Source organism: Cadophora gregata (genome assembly GCF_030347475.1).
Source record: "Cadophora gregata isolate MNR1 chromosome Unknown scaffold_12, whole genome shotgun sequence".
Taxonomy (NCBI): Eukaryota; Fungi; Ascomycota; class Leotiomycetes; order Helotiales; family Ploettnerulaceae; genus Cadophora; species Cadophora gregata.
The window spans coordinates 702,127-730,078 of NW_026695935.1; the positions used below are offsets into that span (position 1 = coordinate 702,127).

General features: G+C 48.1%; 10 protein-coding genes across 10 annotated transcripts; 5 read left to right on the forward strand and 5 right to left on the reverse strand.

The window, feature by feature from the left end:
* Positions 1-758: 758 nt before the first annotated feature.
* ONS95_003075 (uncharacterized protein) lies at positions 759-1,505 on the reverse strand (the record flags this gene model as incomplete). The annotated part of the gene is made up of 1 exon (XM_058496362.1): positions 759-1,505. The coding sequence occupies one exon, from the start codon at positions 1,503-1,505 to the stop codon at positions 759-761; it is 747 nt and encodes a 248-aa protein (XP_058353613.1).
* A 42-nt stretch (positions 1,506-1,547) lies between these two features.
* On the reverse strand, positions 1,548-2,824 carry ONS95_003076 (uncharacterized protein; the record flags this gene model as incomplete). The annotated part of the gene is made up of 6 exons (XM_058496363.1): positions 1,548-1,623; positions 1,700-1,957; positions 2,017-2,085; positions 2,139-2,388; positions 2,436-2,479; positions 2,610-2,824. 6 exons carry the CDS (start codon positions 2,822-2,824, stop codon positions 1,548-1,550), a joined length of 912 nt encoding a protein of 303 aa, XP_058353614.1.
* A 1,461-nt stretch (positions 2,825-4,285) lies between these two features.
* Positions 4,286-5,886, forward strand: ONS95_003077 (uncharacterized protein; the record flags this gene model as incomplete). Its single annotated transcript, XM_058496364.1, has 8 exons — positions 4,286-4,537; positions 4,592-4,628; positions 4,695-4,762; positions 4,812-5,000; positions 5,053-5,127; positions 5,179-5,224; positions 5,279-5,345; positions 5,400-5,886. The coding sequence occupies 8 exons, from the start codon at positions 4,286-4,288 to the stop codon at positions 5,884-5,886; spliced, it is 1,221 nt and encodes a 406-aa protein (XP_058353615.1).
* Positions 5,887-8,679: 2,793 nt separating this feature from the next.
* On the forward strand, positions 8,680-9,849 carry ONS95_003078 (uncharacterized protein; the record flags this gene model as incomplete). The annotated part of the gene is made up of 4 exons (XM_058496365.1): positions 8,680-8,825; positions 8,908-9,240; positions 9,293-9,415; positions 9,459-9,849. 4 exons carry the CDS (start codon positions 8,680-8,682, stop codon positions 9,847-9,849), a joined length of 993 nt encoding a protein of 330 aa, XP_058353616.1.
* Positions 9,850-12,871: 3,022 nt separating this feature from the next.
* ONS95_003079 (uncharacterized protein) lies at positions 12,872-13,737 on the reverse strand (the record flags this gene model as incomplete). Its single annotated transcript, XM_058496366.1, has 2 exons — positions 12,872-13,140; positions 13,197-13,737. The coding sequence occupies 2 exons, from the start codon at positions 13,735-13,737 to the stop codon at positions 12,872-12,874; spliced, it is 810 nt and encodes a 269-aa protein (XP_058353617.1).
* Positions 13,738-14,045: 308 nt separating this feature from the next.
* Positions 14,046-17,851, forward strand: ONS95_003081 (uncharacterized protein). The gene is made up of 2 exons (XM_058496368.1): positions 14,046-16,182; positions 16,234-17,851. The coding sequence occupies exons 1-2, from the start codon at positions 16,065-16,067 to the stop codon at positions 17,694-17,696; spliced, it is 1,581 nt and encodes a 526-aa protein (XP_058353618.1). The 5' UTR covers positions 14,046-16,064; the 3' UTR covers positions 17,697-17,851.
* ONS95_003080 (uncharacterized protein) lies at positions 14,356-15,544 on the reverse strand (the record flags this gene model as incomplete). The annotated part of the gene is made up of 2 exons (XM_058496367.1): positions 14,356-15,471; positions 15,524-15,544. The coding sequence occupies 2 exons, from the start codon at positions 15,542-15,544 to the stop codon at positions 14,356-14,358; spliced, it is 1,137 nt and encodes a 378-aa protein (XP_058353619.1).
* A 944-nt stretch (positions 17,852-18,795) lies between the features above and the next one.
* ONS95_003082 (uncharacterized protein) lies at positions 18,796-19,416 on the reverse strand (the record flags this gene model as incomplete). Its single annotated transcript, XM_058496369.1, has 1 exon — positions 18,796-19,416. One exon carries the CDS (start codon positions 19,414-19,416, stop codon positions 18,796-18,798), a length of 621 nt encoding a protein of 206 aa, XP_058353620.1.
* Positions 19,417-19,471: 55 nt separating this feature from the next.
* ONS95_003083 (uncharacterized protein) lies at positions 19,472-21,254 on the forward strand. The gene has a single exon (XM_058496370.1). The coding sequence runs from the start codon at positions 20,051-20,053 to the stop codon at positions 21,215-21,217; it is 1,167 nt and encodes a 388-aa protein (XP_058353621.1). The 5' UTR covers positions 19,472-20,050; the 3' UTR covers positions 21,218-21,254.
* Positions 21,255-27,388, forward strand: ONS95_003084 (uncharacterized protein; the record flags this gene model as incomplete). Its single annotated transcript, XM_058496371.1, has 1 exon — positions 21,255-27,388. Exon 1 carries the CDS (start codon positions 23,381-23,383, stop codon positions 27,386-27,388), a length of 4,008 nt encoding a protein of 1,335 aa, XP_058353622.1. The 5' UTR covers positions 21,255-23,380.
* Positions 27,389-27,952: the final 564 nt, after the last annotated feature.

Consider the following 27,952-nt stretch of genomic DNA (forward strand, 5'->3'; position numbering starts at 1 on the left):
CTCTGTCTCAGACTAGTCAGTCTTTTCCAGAAGTGCTAAATGACTTCAGAACGCTCAGTACTCGCTCAAGTCCCTAGCGGATGCCTCAACTCCTTACGTGCTCTTCAGCCATATCCACTTGGCATTCCTTCATCACACCTTCCGTCACTTTTGCAGCCAGTTCGAACCCGCTTGCACGCTATTAGGTCTAGAAAACTGATTGCATCAGCGTGGAAAATCTGAACAAGTATATTATCTACCGAAGTGGAGATCCCACGTTTAAAATGCCGTCTGTGGCTACAATTTAACGATGTCCATGGTGGGAATCTCCGAAAATCAAAGTGGGGATTGAGGTTAAAGCCTACGGAGAACTCCCAGAAGTCGAGATTGTGGGTGTGTGGAAGGGATGACGAAAGTTCTAGTGTTCTTATTCTTGGTTTGGTACTGTGGCAACTTGGGTCGGGCTAGGCTGGTCTAGGCAAGTGTAAGATGTGAACGATGGAGACGCCGAATTTAGGTGATCGATACTTGGTAGGGCTTTCCTAAGCAGCACCCAAGCGCTAACACTGGAGCTTTTGAATACGCCAAGCTGTTCGTTGCGTATATTTGAAGTGTAGCTGGATCTTCTTGAATATGACCATGGCGGATGGTAAGACTTGTTTACCTCGCTAGGAGGTCAAGGGGCTCGCTTAGCAGGATACAGTAGTGATTGTGGGGTCGCTAAGGTAAAGTGGGGACGACCAGCAGCGGGTCTAAACTTATGTTATCAGATAATAATACTAATCGATGGACGAACATGCTATTTCGTCCTCATTCATGTAGTAAGCCAACTCTCCAAATCCATCCTGATCGTGCAAACTCTGTCCATTTCCAAGCCATTTGAACGAATTACTGCTTCTCGACACAATGTCGAAATGTTCATGACCAATATTATCCAACACATCTTTGAAGTGTAGAATCGAGCCAGCATAAGTACCAGTTACAATTCCACTTTCCTTTCCATTTTTGTACCAGGATCGGCATCGGTTCCCCCATACAGTTCGCTTGAGGAACTCCTGTGAGTAAGCATTGAAGTCAGCCACAGACTTGGCTTTCGGCGCGACGGACTTGATATCTTGTTCGGCGATTTTCTTGGCCCATCGGAGGATGTAGTCGCTTGTCCAGGATACTTGAGTCAGAATCGAACCATGTGAGATGACTGCATTGGGTCCATTGTACATGAAATAGTTCGGCATCGAGTCGACTTGAACTGAGAAGAATGCATCGGGGTTGACTTCCCATCGCTTGTCCAGTGTTGCTCCGTCGAGTCCCACCAATTTCCAAAGGGGGATGAACGACGTATCAAAACCTGTTGCGCAGACAATCATGTCGAATTCTTCTTCCTTCCCATCTTCTGTGAGAATTCCCTTCTCTGTGATAGTTTCGATAGGTGACCAATTTATAGAGCTGTTGTCTTGCTGCACAGCTTCAAGGTAGCCATCAGCGGGAGAGAGGCGGCGGCATCCAGGGTGGAACCCGGGGATCATCTTCGCTGCCAACTCGGGGTTGTTTCTGAGAATTTCTAGTGTTTACTCTTTGCAAGCAGCCTCCAATCCCTGTTGAAATGGGTGACCAACGTACATCCCGAAGAAAAACCCATTGACGCTTCACAAATCATGAGCAGAGCGCTTGTCAAGGATGAGTCTGATGACAAGATGAACGAAAAGTCGGCAATACTTACGATACTTCAAGCTCTTTGCGAAGCTTGTACAGCGTTTTAGGATTCTCTCTGAATTCCCTCTTCTCTTCCTCGGAATACTTGAAGTTCTTCCCGTCCCTGGCCTTGTCCGCACAGAAGTTAACAGAGATCCACGTAGGACCACGACAGTAATTGACCATCTTCGAAACTTTAGGTTGCATTGCTGGAACAATTTGAAGACCAGATGAGCCGTTGCCAATTACTGCCACTCTTTTGCCTTCCCACTCATATGTGTCGTCCCTGTCATCAAGTGTCAGATATCAACACCCCTGGAAAATTACTAGCGAGCTTTAATTTACCAGCTGGCACTGTGTACTATTTTACCCTTGAAATTCTTAAGACCTGTGATTCGGGGCCATTTCCACTTACTAGAAACCTAGTCAGCATAGGATCAGGTGAACGAGAATACGAAAGGGCTAACTTCAAAAATCCAGTTCCGTTAACAAGTATATCCGCCTCATCTTCTACGACTTCACCCTCCCTTTCAACCTTGATTCGCCACTTTCCAGATTCTTGATCCCAGATTGTCTCGAGAACTTTTGAGTTGAAGTTGACATTCTTAGTCAAGTTGTATTTATCTGCAGTGCGTTTGATGTACGCATGAATCTCAGGTGCTGGAGAATAGAACATCGACCAATCTGGATTTGGCTCAAACAAGAACGTGTACGCATCTTTGTGGCGATTAGCATGAAATTTAATAGATACATAGCTAACTGACGGGATGGAATGTCACAAGCTGCTCCGGGATACTTGTTTTCGTACCTATTCGGAAAATGACACCAAAGTCAGTGACCATAAAAGTCTTAATCCAAAATGGAGATAAGATGGACAGTCAGGAGGAACCATAAGTTTAATGTGCAGAGTAAGTGACGTGCTCAAATCTCAAGCTCACCATGTACCACCGATATCGGGATTCTTCTCATAGATCGTGAAGTCGATCACATCTTCCAATTTTTGCTCGTGTTGTATCTTATGCGCAAGAGTCAATCCCGAGTACCCTGCCCCAATACATACGATTCTCAGCTTCCGGCGTGTCAATATTGGCTGCTCCAAGAGCCAACTGGGACAACTTTCCCCACTCGGAATATATTTCTCTTCTTTTCCCATTATGAATTCTCAGGATAGTCTCTGGTAAATTTGTACCAATACGAACAAGGACGGTCAGCCGCGCAATAGGAGTAAGAAAGGGGAAAGAGGGATACATACATGACCTCGTTCCCTTGGATTCAATGCGGGGTAGCTCTGTTATCTTGATATTGCTGTTGGATGTTGTTAACTTACTCTGGTATTGGCTGCCATTGGACATATAAACAGGGTGTCCGGATGTTACTCGGAAAAGTGCGTAGATTCAGCCGATGCTTTCTAGGAGAATGGTTGGTGGAGCTGCTTGAGCATATCTGTGAGTCTAGAGCCCTGCCAGCATGCCATTACCTCGGACTTTTACCTCATAATGAGCAGATGTTGCATTGCCAACCTGCAGAACCAAGACCATTTTACCAACAAAACTTACCAGGCAGCCAGGTTCTCAACATCTCATGCATGACTTAAGCGAACGTTGGCAATTGCCCCATACCTGTCACGCTTTTGTAGCGACGGTGGTTTCTTTCAGAATTGTATGAAATATCGATTGATAAGAGCTTTAAGTACAGCGAAGTTGACTGCCTGTTGGACTTGCTCCAAAATGATGTCTGCGCCTCTGTGACTTGTTTGACTTGTCTCGTCAAAACCCCTGTTGATTCCCTAACCCTGCATGTATGCTTTGCGTGCCGAACCGTTGTCGCCAAGTGGCACAGGGGACGCAATCAATAAACAGGCACTTGCCTTTGCCTTCTCACACAGAGAATCAAACTCTCAGCAGGAAAGCCCGATAACAGAATTTGGTTGTTGCAAATGAGTCACGCTACCTTCACGCAACAAGCTTCTCGTTGAGACCAGTTCCAAGCTCGTAGTGAGTAATTATTCGCGCCATTCAGTGTTTTGAGAAACCTCAGGAGGGACATGGGTCGTGAAGCACTGTAGTAGTGCAAGCGGAAGCTCCTATCTGTTCCCCGGCACGCCAATTGTTGGTGGAGAGTGGAGACCAATCATAGCTTCAGATGAATGTTTCTGGAGAGGCGATTCGCTATAAGCTGTTCGTAAATAATAGGGAATCTAGGGAATTTAGGGAAACGCTCCAATTGGGTATCTTAAGTTCTCCTTTTGCCCGCAGGATGACAGGTCGGAAAATCGGTGTGGATGCTGGAATTTTCCATATTTGCGAGATGGAATGCAAGATACCAGGTAGCGAGCAGAATCGACTGATGAAGAAGCTCAGGGCGTGTTGGATCTTGGTCGGTCCAATGATGAGTGGTGCGCATTTCCCGAATATCCTACATTGTTGGTGTCTCGAGGTCGGTTGGGATCTTCATTGAAACTGTCTGCACTTGACCCTTACCAAGTCACATTTTGGCATAAAATGGGCTGATGTTGGAAAACATGCAGATTGGAGAAATGCAACAATGCTTCTTGATGATTGTCCATATAAGTGTCTGTGACCTGTGACAATGATTTTATAATAAGCAAGATGTGATGGATCCCATCTCTTGGTTTCTTGTCATTTCAGATTTCGACAAGTCAGCAAGCAGAATGTCGAATAGCGGAGTCTTTGGCCCGACTCCAGAAGGTGTCGACCTTTTGGAGACCCAAAACGCGGCTATCTCAGGTGCAGTTATCAGCCTTATGGTCATTGCCACGATTTTTGTGCTTCTCCGTGTAATAGCCAGGACCATGCAGAAAGGCATTACTTTGGCTGTTGATGACTATTGTATTGCTGTCGGACTTGTACGTCTAGCTTGATGGGTTCTTTTGCTTGGTGGTCTTGCTGATGCTATAAAGCTGTTCGCCCATGGAACAGCCATATGTTCCCTTGTCAGTGAGTGACCTCCAAAAGCGAAGGACTTTTAGGCGACTGTCTCGTTGAAGAGCTCATACTTTCCAGGTCTTCCACATGGAGGAGGAAAACATTTATGGGCGATAGACGCTACACAATTCACAGTGATTTGGAAGGTACCACAGGATGTGCATGTTTTGCCATCTCCTGCTAATTTTTCAACAGATCTTGTTCGCATATGTCATGATATATGCTCTTGCAGTCAGCTTCACCAAACTTTCAATTGTCCTGTTCTATCGTCGAATTTTTGGAATGAACTTGGGTCTTTGGCTCTGCACCTTCCTGGTCGTGGCATACTGCGTGACTGTAATAGTCACAATCTTGGTATCCTGTCAGCCACTTGAGTATTTCTGGGTCAGTTTCAGCACTTTCCATGAGAGGCTTTCAACTGACTGCTGAGGAATAGACTCAATACACGACCCCAGGCGCCACAGGTCACTGCATCAATGTTTCGTTATTCTTCTTTGCCAACGGCATCTGGGTATGCTAGTAATGATCTAAATCAAAATCACATTTCTAATTTGTATGTAAGGCTATGCTGGTTGACGTGTGCATACTGGTTGTCCCAGTACCTGTGAGTGAGTACACCGCTCCCCAATTTATCCCCACAGCACGCTGACCATGTGCCATAGTTTTGAAGCTGCAGATGCCAAAGAGTCAAAAGATGGCTGTGATGCTTATCCTACTACTCGGCAGTTTGTGAGTAGGCGTGTGAGCACGAACAAATATCTCTGCTAACAATATGTTGTGCAGTGTATGCATCGCATCCATTATTCGAATCCTTACTATCCATGTCGTCATAACATCAGATGATCTTACTTGGGCCATGGGCCAACTTTTCATCTGGTCATGCTGTGAGCCTTACATAGGCATAGTATGTGCTTGCCTACCAACGCTCGCACCATTTTTCCGCCGGTGGTGGGCAACACTCGTGACAAAGAGTAGCGGCTCATCGAACAAGTTCCCTTCCGACGACATAAGCCCTTCGGATTACAAAGAAGCCAAAAGAAGAAATGATCTCGCAGAGAGCGTCAGTGGAGATGGTAAGAGAGATTGGATTTTGTTTCAAGGTCCGATCAAAGTCAGGGACGACGATCAAATAGAATTGACGACGAATGTGACTGGACCTGGAAGTATGAAGAGATACGAGAGCGATGATGCATCAGACTTGAACACGACTCATGATATACGTGTGCAGAAAGATGTAACTTGGACGTCAGCGCATCTTGAAGACGCTTAGGTTCAAAAAACTCTCGTCAGACCACATCAACAGTGACTTCAGTGGATTGCAGCTAGGAACTGATTTCCTCTTACCGTGAGAATGCCTATATCCTTAAAGACGATGTTCGTTCTAACCAGGAACAAGGTTTTACGTCCTACTAATCTATTGTTCATCCTTCGACTTGCACTGCAGGCAGCCCAACAAGATGCACGAGTACCGGTCTTAGTCGGGCAATTCATGTAATGGTGATCCATAAAATCTCATAGTCAAGTTGTACATGGTGGGGAATAATATTCTCTCACAAGACAAGTCCGCCGCATGTTGAGTCAAGGCGGGTAGTCGATCGTCGCAACCCGACCAGCTTGACCGGCTTTTTACTTCACAAACCCAGAGCGCCGAAAAGGCGAACGAAAGAGACAAGGATTGCCCCTATGAGCCGCCTGACAACGGTCGTCACAAGTTTTGACACCAATCAGCCAGTAAAGGACAGCCTCGGCCAGGTTACACGTATAGTACGACATTCAATCCTTTGGAGGTACGAGGTCGCGTCTTGAGGGCCAGATATTGGCACAGTGACATCTCGCTCGCCCAAACTTTCATATCTGATGCCAGGCAGAAGAGACAGCTTCTCTATCAAGCACATCAATCCTTACCCGTTTGGGTTTGAAAGTGAGTAAACATTTTATGTCAACAAGGCGTAGCAAGTGGAGGGGACAATTTCACAAGGTAGAACACGAAGGGAGCAAGTCGAATGCAACTCGAACCAACCCCACGCTTTGGCTCACCGACGTGTCATACTTAATGATAAGATTAGGGAGTAATCAAGGTGATTTGTCTGAGGTGTAACCATGCCATCAGGATGATCGGGTAATGTTCTGTGGCTGAAAGACACAATACAACGTATTGCCAATCAGCGAAAAGAAAATTATGGCGACAAAGTGCACCATCCGAAGCAAAGAAAGACCGTGACGCTGTTCAACATGGAGATCGAAGCTGTGATTTGTGTCATTGGTCTCTGCAGAAGGTCTGGAGCCGGCATTGAGCTGTCCCGTCCGAGCTGCATTCGACTGAGTACATTTCGAGCATCAACCTCCGTATGAAGATCTATCGTCAGAGGCCGGGCTGAAAAATTTGGACATCCTTCTTGCAGAAATAGGATACACAGGGTCCTCAACGTTACACTGAGACTTGCTGTTATCAAGGCTGTGGGTGGGCCAGATGACGGTGCTTGTACGATCCAACAAACCAACATCTTAGGTATCCTTGTCAAGACAGATCCCGGGGACCCGGTACTCGAGACCACAACTGTCACTTGCGACGCTAGTCATTGATAGATTCTGGGATTTGTCGCTGCCCTTAATCTCACTGGCGATGTGGGCTGGCAAGTTGTTGATGCTACCTACACATTCAGATCAACCTTCTAGAAACGTCACATCAAGATGACTCGCACTTTTGGGCGAATCACCGTCCAGTGATGCTGTTCAGGACATACGATCCTCCAAAGTTCAGGCAGGCCAGCGTTGCTCTTCGAGAATCGAGATGCAGTGCGCCGCGACCGCATTGTCAATTTGACCGTCGTGCATGACCCTGAACGTATCATACTTGTGCCAGCGCCTCAGTTGAGCATCTTGCATGAATCTTAGTTAAATCGTAGAGCTACATCTATTGGTGCAGCCGCCGGAGCCCAGCTTATCCGCCCAAATCTAGTGGAAGAGATTTTGAGTAACGCACATGTGCTTGAAGCTCGGATGTGGAAACCTCACCTTTTGTGTCAATACCAGATTGGCTCGTGCTATCGGCGCGATTCACACGGTGAAGAGGTATGCAGGAGTTGCCATTTTGATGATGCTGGCCGGTGGACTCTGGCCGATCAAGTCTTGAAAAGTCGACTGCTTTCTCACAGGCTGAGCTGTCTAGACTTCCGGGCCATGGCAGATTTAGAGGACGTCGTATGCCGGGAGTTTGTCTTGCGAACTCACACCCCCTCCCAGAACCACGACAGCGGAAAATCTCTTGTTAGAATGCTGTCATTAATTATCTTGGCGTTATTCAAAAAAAAAAAATTGAGGAAGACAACGCCATGATACTTTCCAAAGCGGTGGTACAGATAAGAGCGCAGCACATTGGGCCAAGTTGGTGGTCAAAAGAGAATAGCATCTCTTAAAACCTTACACGAACTTGGCGTGCAGGATCAGCACAACTAGAATCTTGAAGATTCATTGACTTGGGCAAATCAAAGTGACCTTATTTTGTGGCTGTTACTTGGAATGTGGACGGCGGTTTGGGCGCACATGGCGGACCGAATCATGTGTGGGTCAGGGCATGCAAGAAATTCTTGCAAAATAATTCTAGTCCTTCCCAAGACAGCGGTCTCGGGTGTAAAGTTCCCTTTTGGTAAGGTGGATGGGTAGTATCTGTCATGTCTTATATCTGCTTTTTCAAGAATTTCTGGTCAGGTTGCTGCTGGAGATTAGTCAAGCAAGCGATTAAAGCGCAAGATACAGGCATTTTCGTCGTCATGACTTGGCATTTAGCTGGATGTGAGAATACTTACTGGGAATATACTTAAGTTATCACCTCCAGTTGGTCGAAGAAATTCGCTTCGAGTCAAAGTTGTGTTCTTCGCCCCTAGCTCGAACTTGAATTATCTGTAGACTTTCAATCCGCAAAATGCTACCCATTCTTCCCTTACAAGTTCAGCTAACTAAAATTCCGATAATGATGGTGGCTGGCACTTTAATCAGTTTGACACTCTGCTTTAATCGGCATCTTCGTATGAAAGTTTCGCAATGCTGGCATTGGTTTAACAAAATGGATTCCAGGTTGAAGTTCCACCCTGTACTGCCTTTGCCGAATTTCGATATTTCGAAGACGACTCCCCGTGCGTACAGGCCATGGAAGGCAGGAAGGTATAACATGACTATGGGCATTCGTAAAATGCCGGAGGAAGACTGGTTGTATGTGATGCAAGCCAAGATCGGTCGAAATTCAATATCTTGAAGAGCTACCATGAAATGATGCTGACTGATTGTGTAATAGACTCATCGATAATCTCTACAAGAAGGAACAGGAGGCGAGAATTAGTCTCCTCCAAAACAACTACGAAAGCGTACTTCAATGTCTGCCTCCAGCCACAGAAGCATGCAAAGAAGCCCTCGAGTGCATAGTCAGCTTCCTGATACAACGTTACCCATCACAATTCTGGATGCTTAAAAGCAAGCATGGCTATGTCTACAACGCAATAACATCGAAGACGTTCCGATTTGTTGAGCCTTACGACCAACACCCACTTGCCATAGCTGCACAGTTAGCGATGGAAGATATCAACATACTCATGCCAGGTACTGGAGATACCGCAAATGAGCATTTCTTGTTAGTGAGCTCAATGCATGGCAGCGAACAGAAATAGTGACAAGAAGTCCAGACAAGCAAGCTGCTCATTTGCTCCAGCAGGATGGTACATCCAAGAACGTATTGGATGGCCGTTATGGAAGATACACGGACCAGTACCACTGTGGGACTTGAAGCTGAGAAAGGCGATGGAAAGGTAAATCCACCCCTTCAGACAGAAAGTGTCTAACTTTTGTAAGATTCTTCCTGGGCATAAAGGTGTCAAATCCAGTACAGCGAAACAATTACTTTGTGCAAACAAATGATACCGTGTTTCAACAAGAACCATTTGCAGCTTCGATCGAATGTCCTCCAAAAATCGAAGACATCCGAATCAGACATGAACGTCAGACACTACGAAGACTTCCTCGCACGGGTGCTGTAATGTTCTTGGTGCGAACATACATGGAGCCTATCACTGAACTCTCGAAAGATTTGGACAGCTTGTACGCGCTGCGCTCAGCAATAAATGCCTGGCCGGCTGAAATGGCTAAGTACAAAGCGAGACACGTTTGGCACGAGCCATTTGAGAAGTGGTGCGAGGAGGTGCTTGGAGACTACGTTCCCAGTCACGAAGAGAAGAAATTATGAGGATCAGTGTAGAAATCGTCGTTGGCACAGTGGGATTTATGTATCTGAGGCGCAATATCTTTGGTGCGGAATCGAAACTGCGACCTGCACCCAGCGATGCCAATCAATGTTCGTGTTTACTGTTTACGAGGAAGAAGCTATCGCTTAAGGCTCCGGAATCGACTTAGTCCCAAACTCGCCTGAATTGACATATCATCACGTGTCTAGAAATAGAGTTCTTGACCTGCGCAAGCTCCCGTAGTAGTGGCTTCGACTTGCATCCAACTTCATCAACACCCAGAAAGTCAATCTTCAACCCGTAGCATGCAGATCATGAACTTTAAATTGATTGCCTGACAGTTTCTGTCAGACACCTGTTCATTTGTCAAAATACCCTGTTTCCGGTACCGCCAACGCGGTTCTGCCGCGAGCAACAAAACGCGGAGCAGCGCTTTTGATCATTTGTGATAAGAGACAGCTCAACAGCGCCCAATTGTGATCGATTCTCGGTGAGCATGCGTGTGCTGCTTGGTTACACGGCTATCGGTGCACTCTCATTCGATCAGCAAGGTCTGGACCAGCATAAGACCCCTCATCCTCGTCCAAATCGAGGAGATGCAGACGAGACCCTCCCAATGTGCTTCCTCCAATATCTGTTTGCTTTTCCTTTCCCCTCTTCTCCTCAATTACTCATCATCTGCTTTCCATGGGAGGGTATTTGATTTTCGCTGTCTGATTTGCGTGCTTACTGTTGTTGCATTCCGCTTTTTCTCTAACATTCCGACACGTACCTCCCAGCTCTTGCCTCTCATTATAATTATTTCCATTTCCAGGTTGCGATGGAGCCTCATAGTATGATCAGATACGGGCCTCCTGTGAGCCAAGTTCTAGCCCCGAGAAGAGCTATCAGTCGTTCCCGGACGGGTTGTGGAACATGCAGACTTCGAAAGAAAAAATGCGACGAAGCCGCCGGAACTGAATGTAAGCACATCTTGGCAGACTCAAACGTCGTGATAATCTCTCATTCTACATATAAACACTTTCCTTGAATTATTTTTGATATTTCTCAAGGCAACAATTGTCGAAAGGGGAATCTGAAATGTTCTGGCTACCCCGCAAGAACCGACTGGAATGGAGGACGGCAGCGGAGAAGGTCGGCAAAGCAGCGCCCGCCGGACCAAGCTGGGGTCAATCAGACCAGCAGTGCCTTGCCCGAAGCAAATATGAAGGACCCTTCCCAAGAGGATGTTGATTTTGGGTATTTTGTTCACTCATCGCCACCCCTGGCGGATGTCGAATCATCCGACCATGGGATGATGGTCAACATCGACCGCAATTATGTCGGTACAGATTACTTCTATCCTCAGTTTGGGGAAGATTTTGCCATGCCAGAGGACATGTCGCGATTCATCGAGATGGAACCACAGTGCTCACTACCGTTCGAACTCTCCCACGTCATTATTGGTGTTGACACGCCACTACATAGAAAGCTTTTCGACCATTTCCGTGGGACAACATCACGGGTGCTAACGACCTCCAATGGAATTGCGAACCCGTTTAATTCGATTGTTTTGCCTCTGGCTGTCCGTGACGAAACTATGATGAAATTACTTCTCAGTCTCGCGGGATCGCAGCTGCTGAAGCGGTACCCAGCAGAATCGGAACGGAGCCTGGAGCAGGAAACGACCCGTCTTCATCATGAAGCACAACGAGAACAATTTAAACGAGCCCGAGTCTTGGAAGAAAGATATCCACAGCATCCATATGAGTATAAAGACCGTGATCTTGAGGTCATCTTTACAACTCATCTCCTACTTTGCCTTTACGAGATCTGTCAGGGAAGTAGTGACGGTTCTGGTAATATCAATTTATCATCAGCGGGCAGAACCATCACGCTTGCTTCGACACCATCTCAAGATATAGTTGGACCACTGCCGCCGCGCTGCCATCTCAGGGCGAAAATCCATCCTTTTCTGCTGCAGTTCTATTATTACCATGTTTTCCTAGCCTCAGTCACTGTGCCGTCTGCACCCATCGTCGTGCCACAGTACGATCAGATTACAGATCTCATCGGGCAAGACACGTATCTTGTCGGTGTGCAGGACGGTCTCATCGACTTCATCGCTCGCATATCTGCTCTCCGCAGCAGTGTTGACGGCCACGGAGGCGAACTCGATGGACCTACCATTGAGACAGCCTTGAAGATTTTCGCGGAATTGGAGGCGTGGCACCCAAAAGCCACATCCTCCAGACCCGAATGGCTAGTGGCAAGTTTCTACCAAATGGCACTATATATCTGGCTCTTTTCGATTCTCAATCCAGATCACAGGGATCACGAGAAAGTCCAATTCAATGTCACACGCATTGTGACGGGCATGTGTGAGATTCCTGTAGGCGACGGCGTGATGGCTTGTATGCTGTTTCCACTATTCGTTGCAGGGTCTGCGGCTCTAAAGCAGGAGGATCGCAACCTAGTCATCACTCACTTCGCTACATTGAAGAGGTGGAGTGCACTGGGCAATATCGATGTAGCTCTCAAGGTTGTGCAGAGGATGTGGGAGCACCAGAACGCTGGGATGCAGAGCAGTTGGAACTGGGTGAAGCAATTGGAGGGGTCAAAAACGAGTCTCTTAGTGACCTAACAAAATCATTATAACGACTGTAAGCATTTCGTATCGGATCTTTTCGCTTTCGAAGTTTGATTACATATTTGGCTGGGATTGGTTCGGCTGGCAATCTGACAATAAAACTGTATGTTCTAAAAGGATGGTGGTGCTCATGTTATATGCACTTGAGCAAGGGAGCTCTGGCTGGGTCTTCTACGACTAAGGGTCTCGACTCTAGTCTGTATGAATTGGGTCTGTTTGGCGTTTTAATGTCTGAGCACCAATTACTGGTTGCTATGAATCTCACAACGAGAAACGTGTACGTGTGGGACAAACAATGATATCTGTTTTTGCACTTCACCAGGTCCGACAAAGTTCCATCCCCTCCTTCTACCTTCTACCTGCTACCACATCCAAGACCAAACTCGTCACACCCTTCACACTTCTTCTCTCCTCGCCGGCGGCCTCCACATAACAACATGGTCATCCTCACCAAACCCCTCCCCACCCTCATACTCCCACAACCTCAACTTCATCGTTTCAAACTCCACAAATCCAAATCGCTTGTACAAACCCAAGCCTTCTTTCGAAGCAGCCAATACGCACTGCAAATTCAGTCTGTCGACTTCTTCCAGGCCGCGAGAGAGGATTTGCTGGCCTATTCCGCGACGCTGGTGTGTAGGCGAGACGACCAAAGTGGTGAGTTCTATATGCGTTTAGACTCAGAACGCGAAAGGGTAAACTGGTCAGGGAGACACTCACTAGCATAGTCTCTTCCTTTCGTACTTCTCAGCATATGCTCATCAGCAACGAGAAACACATCCTCGCAAAACTTGACGTTCGCACCAATACCCCATCCGTTCCCCGTATCCTGCTCGTCTTCCTCTTCATACTCGTCTCGTTTCTGTTTCTCTTTTCCTCCACTCTGTGCACTTTCTTTTTCTGTCGTCTCCCCTCCATCAGATTTCATCTCATCCCCTGCTTTCCGATTCTCCTCCGCTTCTCTCCCAGTAACGAACCTCCACTGCGCAGCACCAGCAATTTCCTTATTCTCATTCCCATCTTCTTTCCTATCCTCACCCATAACAGCCATAACAACCACACATCTCTCGCCCTCCTTCTCAGGCTGTTTCGCTAACCCTTTTGCTCGCAATTCAATATTAGCGGGCGAGTCACGTTCCGGACCGAAAGCTACGATTGTGAATGGGTCATCGTAGAAGACGTGGTTTTCCAGGGCAGAGATCTGTGAGTAGTGTTGAGGTGTAGTTGCGGTAATGAGGGTTATTGGGAGGGGTGACGACATTGTAAGAGGTTGGTGTTTGGGCTTGGTTTTGTTGATATTTGTTTGTGAAATATAACAGGCAATTGAGTGCTTGGTGGCTCCCAGTAGTACGTGCTCGATTCGGCGTTCACTGAAAAGATTATGATGAAAGGTTGTGGTCGAAGAAATTTACAATGCAGAGAAGAATTTGTGCACTTCTATATATACGCCTCTCACCAAGACCTCATAAGCCGTTTTTGCATCGTTGCAACGTTGGTGTTGAAAGTCAATTGATAGCTGCAATATCTTGGTGGTGGCTTAGCGACGTTCATTGCCGGTCGTGAGAAGCTGCCGCCGCGTGAGTCATTACCGGACTTGTGCTCTATGCAACGTTGAAATTAAGGGAAGCCACAATTGGGAAGGTGGTTCGGCTAAGCATCTGGCAATGTAAATAAACGATAGATTTCGATGGAGAGGTATTGGACCAGAGTGCTGGAGATGCACACTGCTTTGGCTAGGCGACGCCTGTTCTTCACTTCACGATGACCACCAGCATAGAACATAACTGAGTCCGGGTGTATTTCTCTGATATTGCAAGAAAAGAAAATTTGCAATAGATAGCAAATAGCTCTTCAAATATGGGTATCTTAGTCATCTCTTTCATCTCAAAACCTTCCAATCAACGCCAACGCCCCATTTCACTCCCTCAACGACTATCTCCCAGACGGGGCCCTTAATCCCCACCATCTTTCCGACCTCAACGGCGCTTCCCTTCTGAAGACCCGTCCCTGCTCCTTCTCCAGCAAGTATAACCTTTACCTCTCCCACCGTATCCACCATCTCTCCAACCTCTCCATAGACATCAACATCAACGGTATGAATCTGCCGTCCTCTAACCATCGTCATGCCCTCCTTTGACCCCCCGCTAACCTCATCAACCATAATCTTTACGAGCCACTCCTCGTCCCTTCTCTTCCCTCTCATGTCTGGAATTGCTCCTTCCAGATTCATAAGCCAGTCTCTAACTTCGGCAGCTAGGCCGCCGGGGATATATTTCTGGCCTTTTCTGTGTGGAGAGAATTGGTCGGGTAGAGGATCGGATTGGGCTTGCGCGGCTGAGGAGGGGTCTGGTGGACGAAAACGAGGAGGTTTGAGGAATGGTGTGGGTAGTGGATTTTGTGTGGATAAAGAGTGAGAGTCGTGGTGTGTGGATTGTGGTGCTGGAGTTGAGAGGAGGAAGCGTGGAGCTGTAGTGGAGATTGGTCGGCGCGGAGCTGGTGGTGAAGATAAAATGGGAAGAGAAGAGGAGGTGTCCTCAGTATTATCGTTCTCGTCCAACAGCATCTCTTCTTGATCCTCATATTGTTCCTCCTCCCACGTCTGCGAAGACGTAGAAAAACGCCGACGTTTAGGGCTAGGTTCTTCGAGTTTATAATCATCTTCTAGTTCCCCAGACTGGTACCCCTCATAGTCTATCTCCTGCTCCTCCGTCTCAATGGAATCGTGGACTTCTTGCAGTCCGTCATCGGACGAGAGCTCAATGGCATCGTGATTCTTCAACTTCCTGCTCGCAGGCGTCACAAACCGCGCCGTGGATGGCGTGAATCGCGGCGGAGGAAGGGTTTGTGACGCTGTAGGTCGAGGAGTAGAGGAGAATGTAAAACGTGGTGTTGAATTAAATTGAGTGCTTGGACGCGGGGTGTGTTCTTGCGCCAGTGGGGTACTGCGAACCGGTGGACGTTCTTTCTTGATCACGAATCGATGTGGTGAAGGCGTCTGGTATGGAATAGTCAGAGTAGATCCATGATACGTTCAAGTGTGGACTTACCACCGGCGGAGGAGGAGGCATGTTGGAAGCTTCATGTTGCGAGGCTGACGATGGTGGAGTGAGTTTGTTGACAGGGATCGCAGAGCGGCGTTGCGTCTCTGCAATCGCATCGCTTTCTGTCACTCTCACGTTCGCTTCACTCAAAATCAATAAACATCAATGAGCACCAAAGGTCGATGTATCACTTAATTAGCACCGCTTAATACATGGGATATGACGAGTCAGTGCTCGATGAGCGTGCTGAATCCACGAGATGGTATTTGCCATGATCGAGAGGTCTCAACGACACCCCACAAGCGGCATGACGTCTTGCACGGTGGTGCATGACGATCCCCCTCCAAACATTTTCTCAAGCTAGAGTGGGAAACCCCAAGTCGTGTTGATTTTGCTGTCATTTGCTTCCTCTCAGATATCCCTTTTGTGATTTTGATTTTCCTGGTTCATTTGTTTAATTATTCCGTATCTCCGATATTTCGTTGCGACTGTCAAGTTCCTCCTAGACTTCTAGAGAATATATTGCGTTGTGCATCACTTGGCCAGGATGCCAAATCCTCCTTCGACGATGGGAGGAAACTCCCCGATCTTCCCAATATTTACCAAGAAGCATGAAGTTGTCATCTTCTCCAGTACAGCAATTGCCTTGTATGGCTACGATCAGGGCAAGTAGCCTCCTCTTCTTATCTTCTCCAGTCATTTTCTAACTTTCAAAGGCATGATGTCGCTGATCAACACCAACCGCTCCTACCTGAAGACAATGCAAATATCAGAAGAATCTCCAATAGTCGGTATCATAGTGTCAGTCTACTACCTAGGGTGCACAGTAGGTGCCATAATTGCTTCCTGGCTCGGCGATAAAAAGGGTCGAAAGCCCTCCATTTTCATATGTCTCGCAACTACCGCCTTGGGCAACATTCTCATGTTCATCTCCGGTTTCTCACTCGATGGAAGCTCTCCCTGGAATGGTGGAGCAATAGCCTGCATGCTGGCCGGACGTGTAATCATGGGATTGGGAGTTGGCGGAATCGACGCTGTTATTCCAGTCTACAGCAGCGAGCTCTCTTCAGATGGAGCCAGAGGAAAAGCCCTGGCGCAGGAATTTCAGATGAATATTTTTGGATTGTTGTTAGCGTATGGAATCAACATGGCTGTGACCTATGGGCTCGGCAAAGACAGTCAATGGGCATGGCGTGTCCCAATCGTTGCGATGCAGGTCTTCCCGATCTTGCTGATGTCGTTCATTAGTCGACTGCCTGAATCACCTCGCTGGTTCATATCTAAAGAGCGAACAGACGATGCGAAGAAGGCTTTACAGAGTATCTATAGCAAGCAAGACGCTAAATCCAAATTCGAAGAGATACAAGAAGCCAACGAGAACGAAAGCGACGAGAAGGTCGGATATAAAGACATGCTGCTACCAGGCGGATCTCAGTTTCATCCCAGCATGGTTACAGTCATGGGTCAGGTCAACCAAGCTCTCACAGGTTATGGAGCTGTGTCCGTCTACGGTCCTCAGATCTTCGAACTCCTCGGCTTCAGCACAACAAAAGCCGAAATCCTCACTCTCGGAAACTACGTCTCATATTTCTTCATGATGACCTTCGCGTGGCTAACAATCGACGTCTACGGCCGGCGAAAGCTCATGGTCTGGGGCTCAATCGGCCTCTCGCTCTCCTTCATCATCCTCACCATCTTTGGCGGTCTAGCAGAGACCTCACTCCCTGACCTTGCCGTCGAAATCCCTGGCAGTATAACACTCTTCGTTGCAACTGCCATCTTCGGCATTGGATGGCTCGCCACCGTCTGGCTTATCCCGACGGAAATATACCCTAGCACAGCACGCGCTCAAGGCTCTGCTATCTCGGTGATAGTTTGGGGATTGGCGAATTTTGCTATCACGTTGTTGACGCCGATTGGGTTCAATAACCTGAAGTATTGGCTATTCTTGGTGTTTGCGGGGACGAATGCATTTGCTGGCTGGTGGACGTGGAGATACACGCCTGAGAGTGGAGGGAGGAGCTTTGAGGAGAATCAGGAGTTCTTTGATAGTGCGAGGGAAGAGGGAAGCTGGGTTGTGGGGAAGGTTGATGGAGGGAAATTTAGAGGGATGGAGGGGACGAAGGAAGGTGGTGGTGAAGACGGGGAGAGAGCGCCGCTATTGAGAGGTGGTAGATAGGGGAGTGAGTTAGTAGAGGTATGAAGTTAAGAACTAATCATGGGCTCGCTTAAGATAGAGATATATCAACGATCATCTCTCATAAGATGGGTTGTACTCACATAATATCCCTTGATTATTGCGGGCACGGAAACTTCATCAATGATTGAAAAGAGTGAGAATGATCGTATCCAGCTTTCATTTGTTCTACCTAAACAACCCCAGCCTGCAGTACCGACAGGATCAGCACAGTTGACAACTACACGTATACAGCACCATGCTCCATACCGTCCCCAAATGATTGACTCCCAGCTCCACAACTCCATATAATATTCAACCAATATCTAGCAGCCTCATGATTGGCACTAACATAACGTAGATAAACAAACTTCGGCTCTGGTTTTGTACTCGCTACAGTGACTGGAGAATCACAAATATATCTGAGAAGGAAGCTGTTTGGCGCCAACAGGCAATACATCCCAAAAAAAGATCGAAGCTTTGCATATCTCATCACAAGCTCGCCTCTGCCTCAGCACGATTCAATGCCATATTATTCTGGTACATATGAAGTCTGTTGAAGTCTGGTACACGAGACTCGTCAAGATCCAGGAATCCTTGTACTGAAGCAGGTGTCAATGGACTTCCAGAGACAACCTAAGCCATAGCTGCGAACACTGATATTGACTTGTTCTAGCTGGTTAATGAAGTAAAGTTCGAGGGTAAAGGACCGATAAAACAGTAGCTATAGAAAGAAACAAGAAGTCGCCATGCATTTTATATCTTGAAGTTGCGAGGTATGAGACTTAAGTCTGACATATTGCGAACACACACTGCATGGACAGACGCCGGACCATGCTTGATTGAAGATTGTCTATTCGAGACATTTTTGTACATGTTTCTACACTTTACTCAAACACCTCGCCCGCTTATGCCATCTTTACACAAAGAAATGCCTCGGGTTTCGAGGTACTCGTACAGTCCATTTCGTCCAACCAAGTCTTGATGCAAGCCTCGTCCCTCGAGTTACAAATCAAGGCTGTTTCATCACGGTTCTCCTGAGCCTCTCCAGCTTCGCTTTCTCGTACGCACTTTTCTCCCATATAGCCCGCGATCCTGAGTCCTACTCTCCCTTCAGAGCCAGCTCGATTCTCTTATCACGGTCTTCCCTTGCCTTCCTCCTTCGTGGACCCCATTGCGACTTCACAGCCTCTAGCTGTTCCGCCACAGCCTTCTTCCTCTCCGCATCACCGGCCGCACCGCACCCATCCAAGCAAATACTGATAAAATGATGCGAGCAGTTGAACTTCCGCGACAGCTTATTGTTGGTCCATTCCTCCGGATCTTGCCTCTTCAACCGCAGAATCTCAGCAATATCCTTGTCGCTCAAGTGATGATGTGGAAACCTCCGCGTCTTTTGTACGGGTGGTGGGAGTGTTGATGGAGAAGTCTGGAATCGGGATGCTGTAGCTGCGAGGAGCTGTCTCCGCTTGTCTTCTTTTGGGAGGAATTTCAGCGGCGTGTGCAGGACTGAGGGCGCGGAGGAGGGCGGATTGAAGATTATATGGTCCTGTTTAATGCTGTCGTGTGGGAGGAAGGATGAGTCTGGCTTGACGTTGAGGCGCTGCTTCGACCGTCGATATGAGGATTGCTGGCGTCGTGAGGAGGCATTGAGGGAGAGCAGACATTGGTTTCTGCCGGAGAGAAGATCGAGGACTGGCCTCCTGACTAGCCGCGAATCCATTATTGCTGGAGTGTTGAGAGATATAGAGCTCTGGATCGAAGTATATGGAGTCGACTCGTTCGAGCTTTCACCAATGGCTTCAAGTCTAATTTTTGGAGAGAGGCTGATGACTAAGGATTTTTCAGGGGAGGTCGGCGGAAGAGTAGCCGACGCCGATGCGACATGTCAGTGGCTGTTCAAAGTCATGAGATCCTCCCAAGGCCATAGCCGTCTGCAGCCCAGCAGGGAACGGGAAGGGGAAGGGGAAACTTGACAATAATGCCTTGATCCTACACTGCTTTTTTGGTAATAGGAGAGCTCAGCTCAGCTCACAAGTCACCAGCTCCTCCCTCCCTCTTTCTCTTCTGCCAGCAGCTGCAATCAATAGCCGCAAACTATGTATTGAAGCTCTCCCACTCTCTGAGATTGAGCTTCATGCCACTATCGCTCAGAAGAAACGTCAGCTGAACGCGTAAGTACAACCAGCGAGCGAGCGGGTGGGCAGGGGAGAAGGTTCGAGATTGAGGTGCATGAATGCTGCAAGCCTGCATATATTTCATCTACATAGCCTTAACTGGCCGGAATTCTAGCCATATATACTTGAGCAGTCTGCCACCACAAAAGCCAATCTACTCCGTCACACCCGATCTTCAAAATGAGCGCTTCCGAGTCCAGCACCTTACAGCCCAATACTCCTGTTCCTGCAATCGAAACTCCGACGAATGCGCCCAAAGTCCCTGTTCTTGGTGAGGGGTTCCAGGAAACTCCAAAGGATGCAGTCCCAAAGACTGCAGATAGCAGTGATGCGGAACAGGAGGCTATAGAGACTACGGGCGAAGAAGCGAAGACTGGAAAGCGACGATTGTTCGGGTTTGGGAAGAAGAAGGGGGATGAGAAGACTAAAGTGAAGGATAAGGGAGAAACAGCAGCGTCTGCAGCCACAATCCATGCGACGACAAATATTGTACAACCCATTGCGAGGAGACCTCCAATTCAGAATACTTCTCCTCCGCGATCCAATCCGAACCATCCTTACCAATTGCCAGCTTCACCTCACAGAAACCTTTTCTCCTCCTCGCCGAGAGTGGTGTCACCTGCGGGGTCACAGATATTCGAGCGCGATGTTCAGGAGAGCACTCTCCCTGTCCCCAATTCCCCAGCAATACCTTCACACATTCAGACGGAGAATCACATTCCACCAGTTTTGGATGCATCCTCGGAGGCAATTACAAACAGTACAATTGATCCAGATACGGTTGAAATAGTGATGCATTCATCCCATCAGCCAGCAGCCATGAACGTGACAGGGGTGGGGAACTTGGAACCAACAGCAGCATATGGAACATGGGCAGACGATCTGGTTGCCCACCCAGACAAGGACGACGCTGCCTCTAACTATGGAGCTTTGGATAGCACAGATGTTCGTAGACTCTCATTCATATCATTTTCCGATATCGTACAGTCAGAACATGCAGAGCACGCAGGCAGCAGGGACTCGATTTACGTGGCGGGGTTGAGCTCTTTGTCATCAGGCCACAACAGATCACCATCTCCAATCCGGTCTCCAGTCTCATCACAAGGCTTCAGCGCCTCTCCTCCAACAAGCAAATCAGCATCGGTAAAAGGCGTCGATATGTCACCAAAAGGGAGACCTCTAGGCAGTCCAATCTCCACACATGCTCCTGTGACGACCGGGGAATTGACGATAGAGACCATGACCCAGGCCTTGAGACGGACAGGGAGCGGAGATCTAAGTGGCGTGCGGAGTCAGCCTCTGAGTCCATCGAGTCCAGACGGCCTGTCTGACAGATCTTTCAAGTAATGAAGAAAATAGAAGTAGGGATTGTGTTTGGGGGGTGGGGGGGATGGGATCGGAGCATATCTTTAAGGTGCTTTTACTTCTTGGGATGCAATATATCCAGTGTGCTTTTGGGGTTTGGCTAGATTTGACTTGCCAGGTATTTGGGATGACAACAGGAATGGGTTGGGTTGGATGACCTGTTTGGCTTGCTAGGTTTTTGAGTTATTGCTATAGGTGTATTTGGCGTCGGTCTTTTTATTTTCTGCTTTTCACCTTCTTGATTCTGCTTCATGATGGATGGCCAATGAAGTTCAAACGCAATGATGGCGGTACGGAATGAATGGCATCACAATATTATACACCCACTGAATAGTGGACTTGTCCAAAATCTCTCGTCTTTTCCAGATTGTGCTACCAAATTGACATTTCCTTTCAATAGCGTCTTCCCAATGTATGAAGATACGAGAAGTACTCTCCCCAGGTCACATTTTGATCTCAATTCTTCAGCCACCGTTTCTGAAGTCAGGATGTCAACTGTCATCGAATATCGATTCGGGATATCTTTCACGGCACAAAACCCCATACCAAGCAACACAGCTGGAAACCCCGTGTCATACCATGCAGCCAGATAATGGAACCAACGAAACGAAGACGGCAGAAGTCCCTTGAAAAGAATCTTCAGATGAAGAAAACAATACAGGATCCATATCGAGCCCTGCAAATCTCTTACAGCCAATACGGTCATCTGGGCTGGAGTTATTTTTATTACATTGTGGGGGATTATCGGAAATGATACGACCCTACCGGCAAATTGCGAGATTTGGGGAGGATCGTGGATCAGCAGATCAAAGTTGTGGAGTATTTGCTTGGTGGCGGTAGGCTTGGCTTGCGGAGGGTATGATAATACACCAAAAAATTTCCAGATTTATTTTATGTTTGGGGTTGGTGTTGAATGCTGAATGAAGTGAAGCCTCGTTGTCATCGTTTCGAGCCGGACCAGGTTTTAGACTTGAACGGTACGGTCCTGTGCCGTAACACACATAGTTGACTGACTATTGGTGTCGATCAAAGCCATTGAATCAAACCCGAGGAAACATCCCTCAAGGAATGGCGTTCCTGAAGTAGATTTCCAATATATTTTCCCATTACCTTACTTTCTAAAGTCTGGCCACACTAGATGCACGACATTACATGAAATTCCAAGGCATTTTCAAAATCGAGAAGAAACGAAACGAAACGAAGCGACACGAAACGAAACGAATCAGTTTAAATTACTCTCCCTTCGGAGCAATTGTCATCTGAAGGAGAGGCACGGAATAATAGTGGCGTTGATATAGATGTCTGAGCGCACTTTAGACACGGTGATGGTGGACTTTTTAGAATTGAGACCCGCTGCAGCCGACTCCGTCTGATCCATGGATTTGGCACTGGCTGACTGGCATGGCATGGCATCACCTGGCTCGGCTTGAACTGAAATAATGATTTGATGGGACGGGCACGGCGACGCTTAGAAAAGAAGGTTCAAGTTCAGGCGCATGAACCAAGCTGAACCCGCCCGCCCGCGACAATTACGTTGCCGAACGCCAGCACTTAACCTTCGACGCTTCGACTCACTCGTCAAGTGTTTTGATCTCGTCCAATCTACATCCGACTTCAGCTATTGTTGCTTCGCAGGTGGCTAATACTGTACGTCTGGTGTGCGGACGACTTGCCCTGAACGGAAAGGAAACCCGTCCCGCTACGTACAGACTTTCTGGAAGCTTTGACTGCCCGCTCTGCTCAAGCTCAGGCTTGGGCTTAACCACGCACGACCCGGACGTTTGACCGCGGCACTGATCTGAACTGGTACAAGGCCAGCTATGATGAAGAAGAGTCGAATAGGGAATCTGGCACTGGGACGACTTGTGGCGCAAAGGACTGACTCGGTGGCTGCAGAGGGAACTGATAATCCATCGACCCCGCGTTGAAAGCTTCAACTTGCGCCGACGACTGGGCAAGTCGCAATACTTACCAAAGGCTCCGGCCGACCCGGTATATACGAATCTGTTTCACGATTAGATGCCATACACCCAATTCGAAACAAAGAACACACCTGGAATCGAAAATACATAGCTGGAAGTGGGTTGCCTGAATTCTGCCCTCCTCGAAGGTTGGGTGGGAAGGGCGTGGCATGAGAGAGCATAGATGAGAAGCAATCGTCCGATGAGTATCCTTCCACCAGGGATGGACGGTAGGCCATACAATGCACCGCATGGGAAAGATGGAGCTCTGCAGGACTGGCAGCGAAATGCCACGGAGACATTGGCTAGGAGTCTGGATAGACCAAGTGAGCCGAACACAACACAACGAGCGCGGTCTGCCGTCCATACTATACGACCGGTGACACCAGAGCGTCATGATGGCGATGATGGGGCTTCTGTGTCGGTTGGCTCAGTGCAAACGTCGCCAAGCTCAATACCTGGAGGGGAGAGGCGGAGGCAGGGACTTGTCTTCCAAGACTCGTATAGTACGGATTCTCTGGAAGGAGGAGGTGGTGGAGGAGGAGGAGCTCGCTCTGGTCCTCCAGTGAGCTTTCACTCTCGACCTCGTAATAGGACTATCAATGAGCCTCCTCACTATCCTCACCAGAGATCTGGCTCCAACACTGTTTCGAAAAGCCGGCATCGTATCGGCTCAGTGCATTCAACAGCATCCTCGTCGTTCCACGATGTACCACCTCAGCCCGATGTTTCCAACTCGCTTGGGTTCCCTTCTATTTCTACGCGGCCCACGCCATTGCAAAAATCGAATTCAGTAAAAGGTGGCCGGCGCCTTATGAAGAAATCTTCACGGCCAACTTCTCCACTTCCAAATATGGGCGATGTCCCTTCTGTCGACTCTTTACCTTTCCCCGTAACCACTGGAGATGCCAACAAAATTCTAATGCTAATGAAGACTTTGTGTGGGCGTATGAGAGGAGAGGTCGAGTATAAAGCCGTTGAAAATGGGTCTTGGTACGCAGGGATCTGCTACATTGACGAGACCAAGGGATCCTTGATGTACGAAGGTGATGATAGAGGTCCTTTTCATCTGACCGTAATATCAGATCTCCGGGGTTGTCGAGTAAAGCCCATAAACTCGCCAGAAAGACCAATGAGATGTCTTGAGCTGTCGAATAGAGCTTTAGGTATAGAAATACATCTCATGCCAATGGTCAAGAAAGAATTCGACCTTTGGCTAGCTGCTCTCCTATGTTGGCAACAGATCCGGACAACAACACTGCCTGCAAGCCCACCCAGGTCTTCCGCACCTTCTATTTCGGAGAGGAGGCCTTCGGTCGCTCCAAGACGCGACTCGACTTTCAGTACTACTCAAAAAGGCGGAAATATTATCAAGGTTGCGAAACTCTTGTTATGGGACAAAGGGGCTCCCTCGTCTCCCACTGCCATTGTGCGCCGTCCCTCGACTCGTGACTTGCGATCTTCGAGTCGGTCAGGTTGGCGGAAAGTGTCTTGTATCCTTCAAGACAATGGGGAATTCAAGCTATTGACTGAGAACGATATCACACTTCTGTCGGTGATCCAGCTCTCACAACTGTCACGATGTGCGATTCAGCGGCTGGACAGATCCGTTCTTGATGAGGAGTACTGCATTGCAATATTTCCACAATACACACCAGGGTCTACTCAACTATCTATATTTCGACCTGTCTACATTGCTTTGGAGTCACGATTGACCCATGAAGTATGGTTTTGTTTACTACGAGCCTTCACCATTCCGGAGATATATGGCCCTCAGACCGCTAATGCTGAGGATGACGATGACCTGGGCATGGATCCATTACTTCCCTCCACGAACGACATGTTTAGGATGGAGAAATCTGTTAGTCTTCGCATCATAGAAGCGAAGGTTCGAAGGCCAGTATCCAGAAACGACGGCCATTCGGTTGGCAAGTCCATCAAGGCGGTGGATGACCCGTCCTTTGGAGATTATTTTGTTGAAGTCATTCTGGACGGAGAAGTTCGTGCCCGTACGAAGACAAGAAATGATACCAGAAACCCCTTTTGGAGGGAGGACTGCGAGTTTTTAGATCTCCCTGCACACCTCCCAAGTCTCTCGGTTGTGTTGAAGCAATTAGATCACCCGATGGGCGCAACGCATGGGTTTCTCTCATCGTCGAGTGTGCATGTACCAGGTCCGGCCGTGGATTTAATATGCGGAACTGTGGAAATACCACTCGATAAGCTGGACCGAGTAAAGGACAATGAAGCATGGTGGCCAATATTGGATGACCAGCAGGACCCTGTCGGAGAAATATTCTTGAGGGTACGGCATGATGAGTTGGTTGTCCTGCTTGCCAAAGACTACCAACCGATATCCGAACTCCTTCACAACTTTGGTAGCGGACTGACGGTGCAGATTGCACAAGTCGTACCTACAAGCTTGAGAACTCTTGCTGAGATACTGATGAATATCTTTCAAGTTTCTGGACATGCGTCAGAATGGCTCTCGGCTTTGGTCGAGGATGAAATTGATGGTCTTGGCAAGGAACCGCCGAACCGACGTCTCAGATGGAGCAGAAGAATTGGATCGAATGAGTCTTACACATCTGTAAGCGACAGGGCAGAGACAGTCAGAGATATGGGAAAGTCGTTACAAGGAGAGGCCAACCTGCTCTTTCGTGGAAACTCGCTTCTAACTCAAGCTTTGGACTTTCACATGAGACGGCTCGGCAAAGAATACCTAGAAGATGTGCTTTCCGCCAAAATCACGGAGATCAATACCTTAAATCCAGATTGCGAGGTCGATCCGTCTCGGATATCGAATGGCGACGACCTCGACAAGAATTGGAAACTGTTGACAAGCTTGACAACCGATGTTTGGGAAAGTATTGCTAGCTCGGCTAAGCGATGCCCGCCAGAAATTCGACAGGTTCTCAAATATGTTCGAGCCGTTACCGAGGATCGATATGGTGACTTCCTACGCACCGTCTCGTACACCAGTGTTTCTGGTTTCCTGTTTCTACGGTTCTTTTGTCCAGCACTACTGAATCCGAAGCTGTTCGGATTGTTACGAGATCATCCTCAACCAAAAGCTCAGCGGACGCTCACATTGATCGCCAAAAGTTTACAAGCTTTAGCCAATCTCTCGCATTTTGGACAAAAGGAGAGCTGGATGGAACCCATGAACCAGTTTCTAGCCAGGCACCGGCAAGGAGTCAAAGACTTTCTTGATGCCGTCTGCGATATACCCGCAGAACGCAACAGCTATGCCCTTCCAGCTTCGTACTCTACGCCAATTACTATTCTCGCCCGTTTACCGCCCACATCAAGAGAAGGTTTCCCATCATTACCATATCTCATAGACCATGCTCGCAACTTCGCCTCCCTAGTCAAGCTCTGGTTAGACGCTGTGACACATTATCCCACGCCTCAAGGACTCGACGGTGACCTCCTAGAATTCCACGAGATTTGTCTTAGCCTCCAGCGCCGCACCGATGACTGTCTCCTCAAAGCCGAACAGGCAGACCGCAGCGCTGACCAACTCTCCCTTCAGTGGGAAGACATCGTGGAAACACTGCACAGCTCCACCATCAACGAAGTTACGTATCCAAGGCCAGTGCACGATCTAGACGTAGCATCAGGAACCAGAACTGGATCCTCAAGCACGAACCACAGCCCTCTATGGACTGACTACTCGACTTCCATAACAGGTGGAACTGGCCCGACAGGTAGTCAACATAGCCATACCCCAAGTCAAAGTCACAGCCACTCGCAGAGCCGCACGCCCGCTCAACGTCGTCCTTCTGGATCAGCTGGTAGCGAAGCGGGTAGTCGGGAAAAGAAAGACCGGCAGAGTTTCTGGGATGCGACGTTTGGGAAGGAGCATCATCACCACCAAGGTAAGCATGGGAAATCTCATGATCCAACGCTCGATGGTAGCCAAGCTAGTCCGCCTAGTAGGGGCCAGAGCAGGAATGGAAATGGTGGCTCCAGCTCCGCTGCAGGTGGCAGTACAAGTGGGAGTGGGAAGCCTTCAAGAAATTTCCTGAGTGGGTTAAGGAGGAAGGGGAAGGGTGAGGGGAGTACTGCTGGTGCTGGAAATTCGACAGGTCACCCGAACGGGAATGGGAATAGCAATACGCAACTTGTAGGGTCAGTGGAGAGTACGGCTAGTTTTGGGATGGAGTGGAAGGATGGCGGGATGATCTGAGAGCCGTCGTATCTCTCGTGGCATTCCCTGCTCAAAAGACGAGCGGAGAGAACACGGGAGAAAAGAACGAGGCGTGGAACTTATCTACGAGTAACGAATCTCTGATGCAGCTCATGCATGCATGCATGCATGCAATTCTGGCAGTTTCTGTTTTGCTTTTTTTCTTGGGGGGGAATTAGAAACGGGATGGGCGGGCTTATACATCTGTCTATCTGCACGAACATATATACATAGCGAGTGAGCACTGGTTACGCATACGGATTCGGATTCGGACTCGGATCTTTACGAGGGTTGGTTTTGAAGAGAGGAGGGGGGTATACCAAGTGTGTGCACGTTTTCTTGTTTATTCTTCTTCTCATTCTTATTCTTGTCTTTATGTTGCGATTCAGCGTGCATGGAACGGTGGTTGGCTGGTTAGGTGGGTGGTATATGTCAATGAAATCAGAAATATAAAGTAGCTTGGAGCAGTGTGCATTGCATTGGAAGGGGATTATGAATACAATAAATACACTTTACTCACTTGGCCAGAATCCCGTGCACTTCATATCATAGGATTTTTTTGCG

Bases quoted from the DNA above. Each gene is read 5' to 3' on its own strand.
- ONS95_003083 (XM_058496370.1), top strand. From the start codon at position 20,051: ATGAGCGCTTCCGAGTCCAGCACCTTACAGCCCAATACTCCTGTTCCT.
- ONS95_003081 (XM_058496368.1), top strand. From the start codon at position 16,065: ATGCCAAATCCTCCTTCGACGATGGGAGGAAACTCCCCGATCTTCCCA. The intron at 16,183-16,233 runs GCAAGTAGCCTC...TAACTTTCAAAG, and splicing joins CTTGTATGGCTACGATCAGG to GCATGATGTCGCTGATCAAC.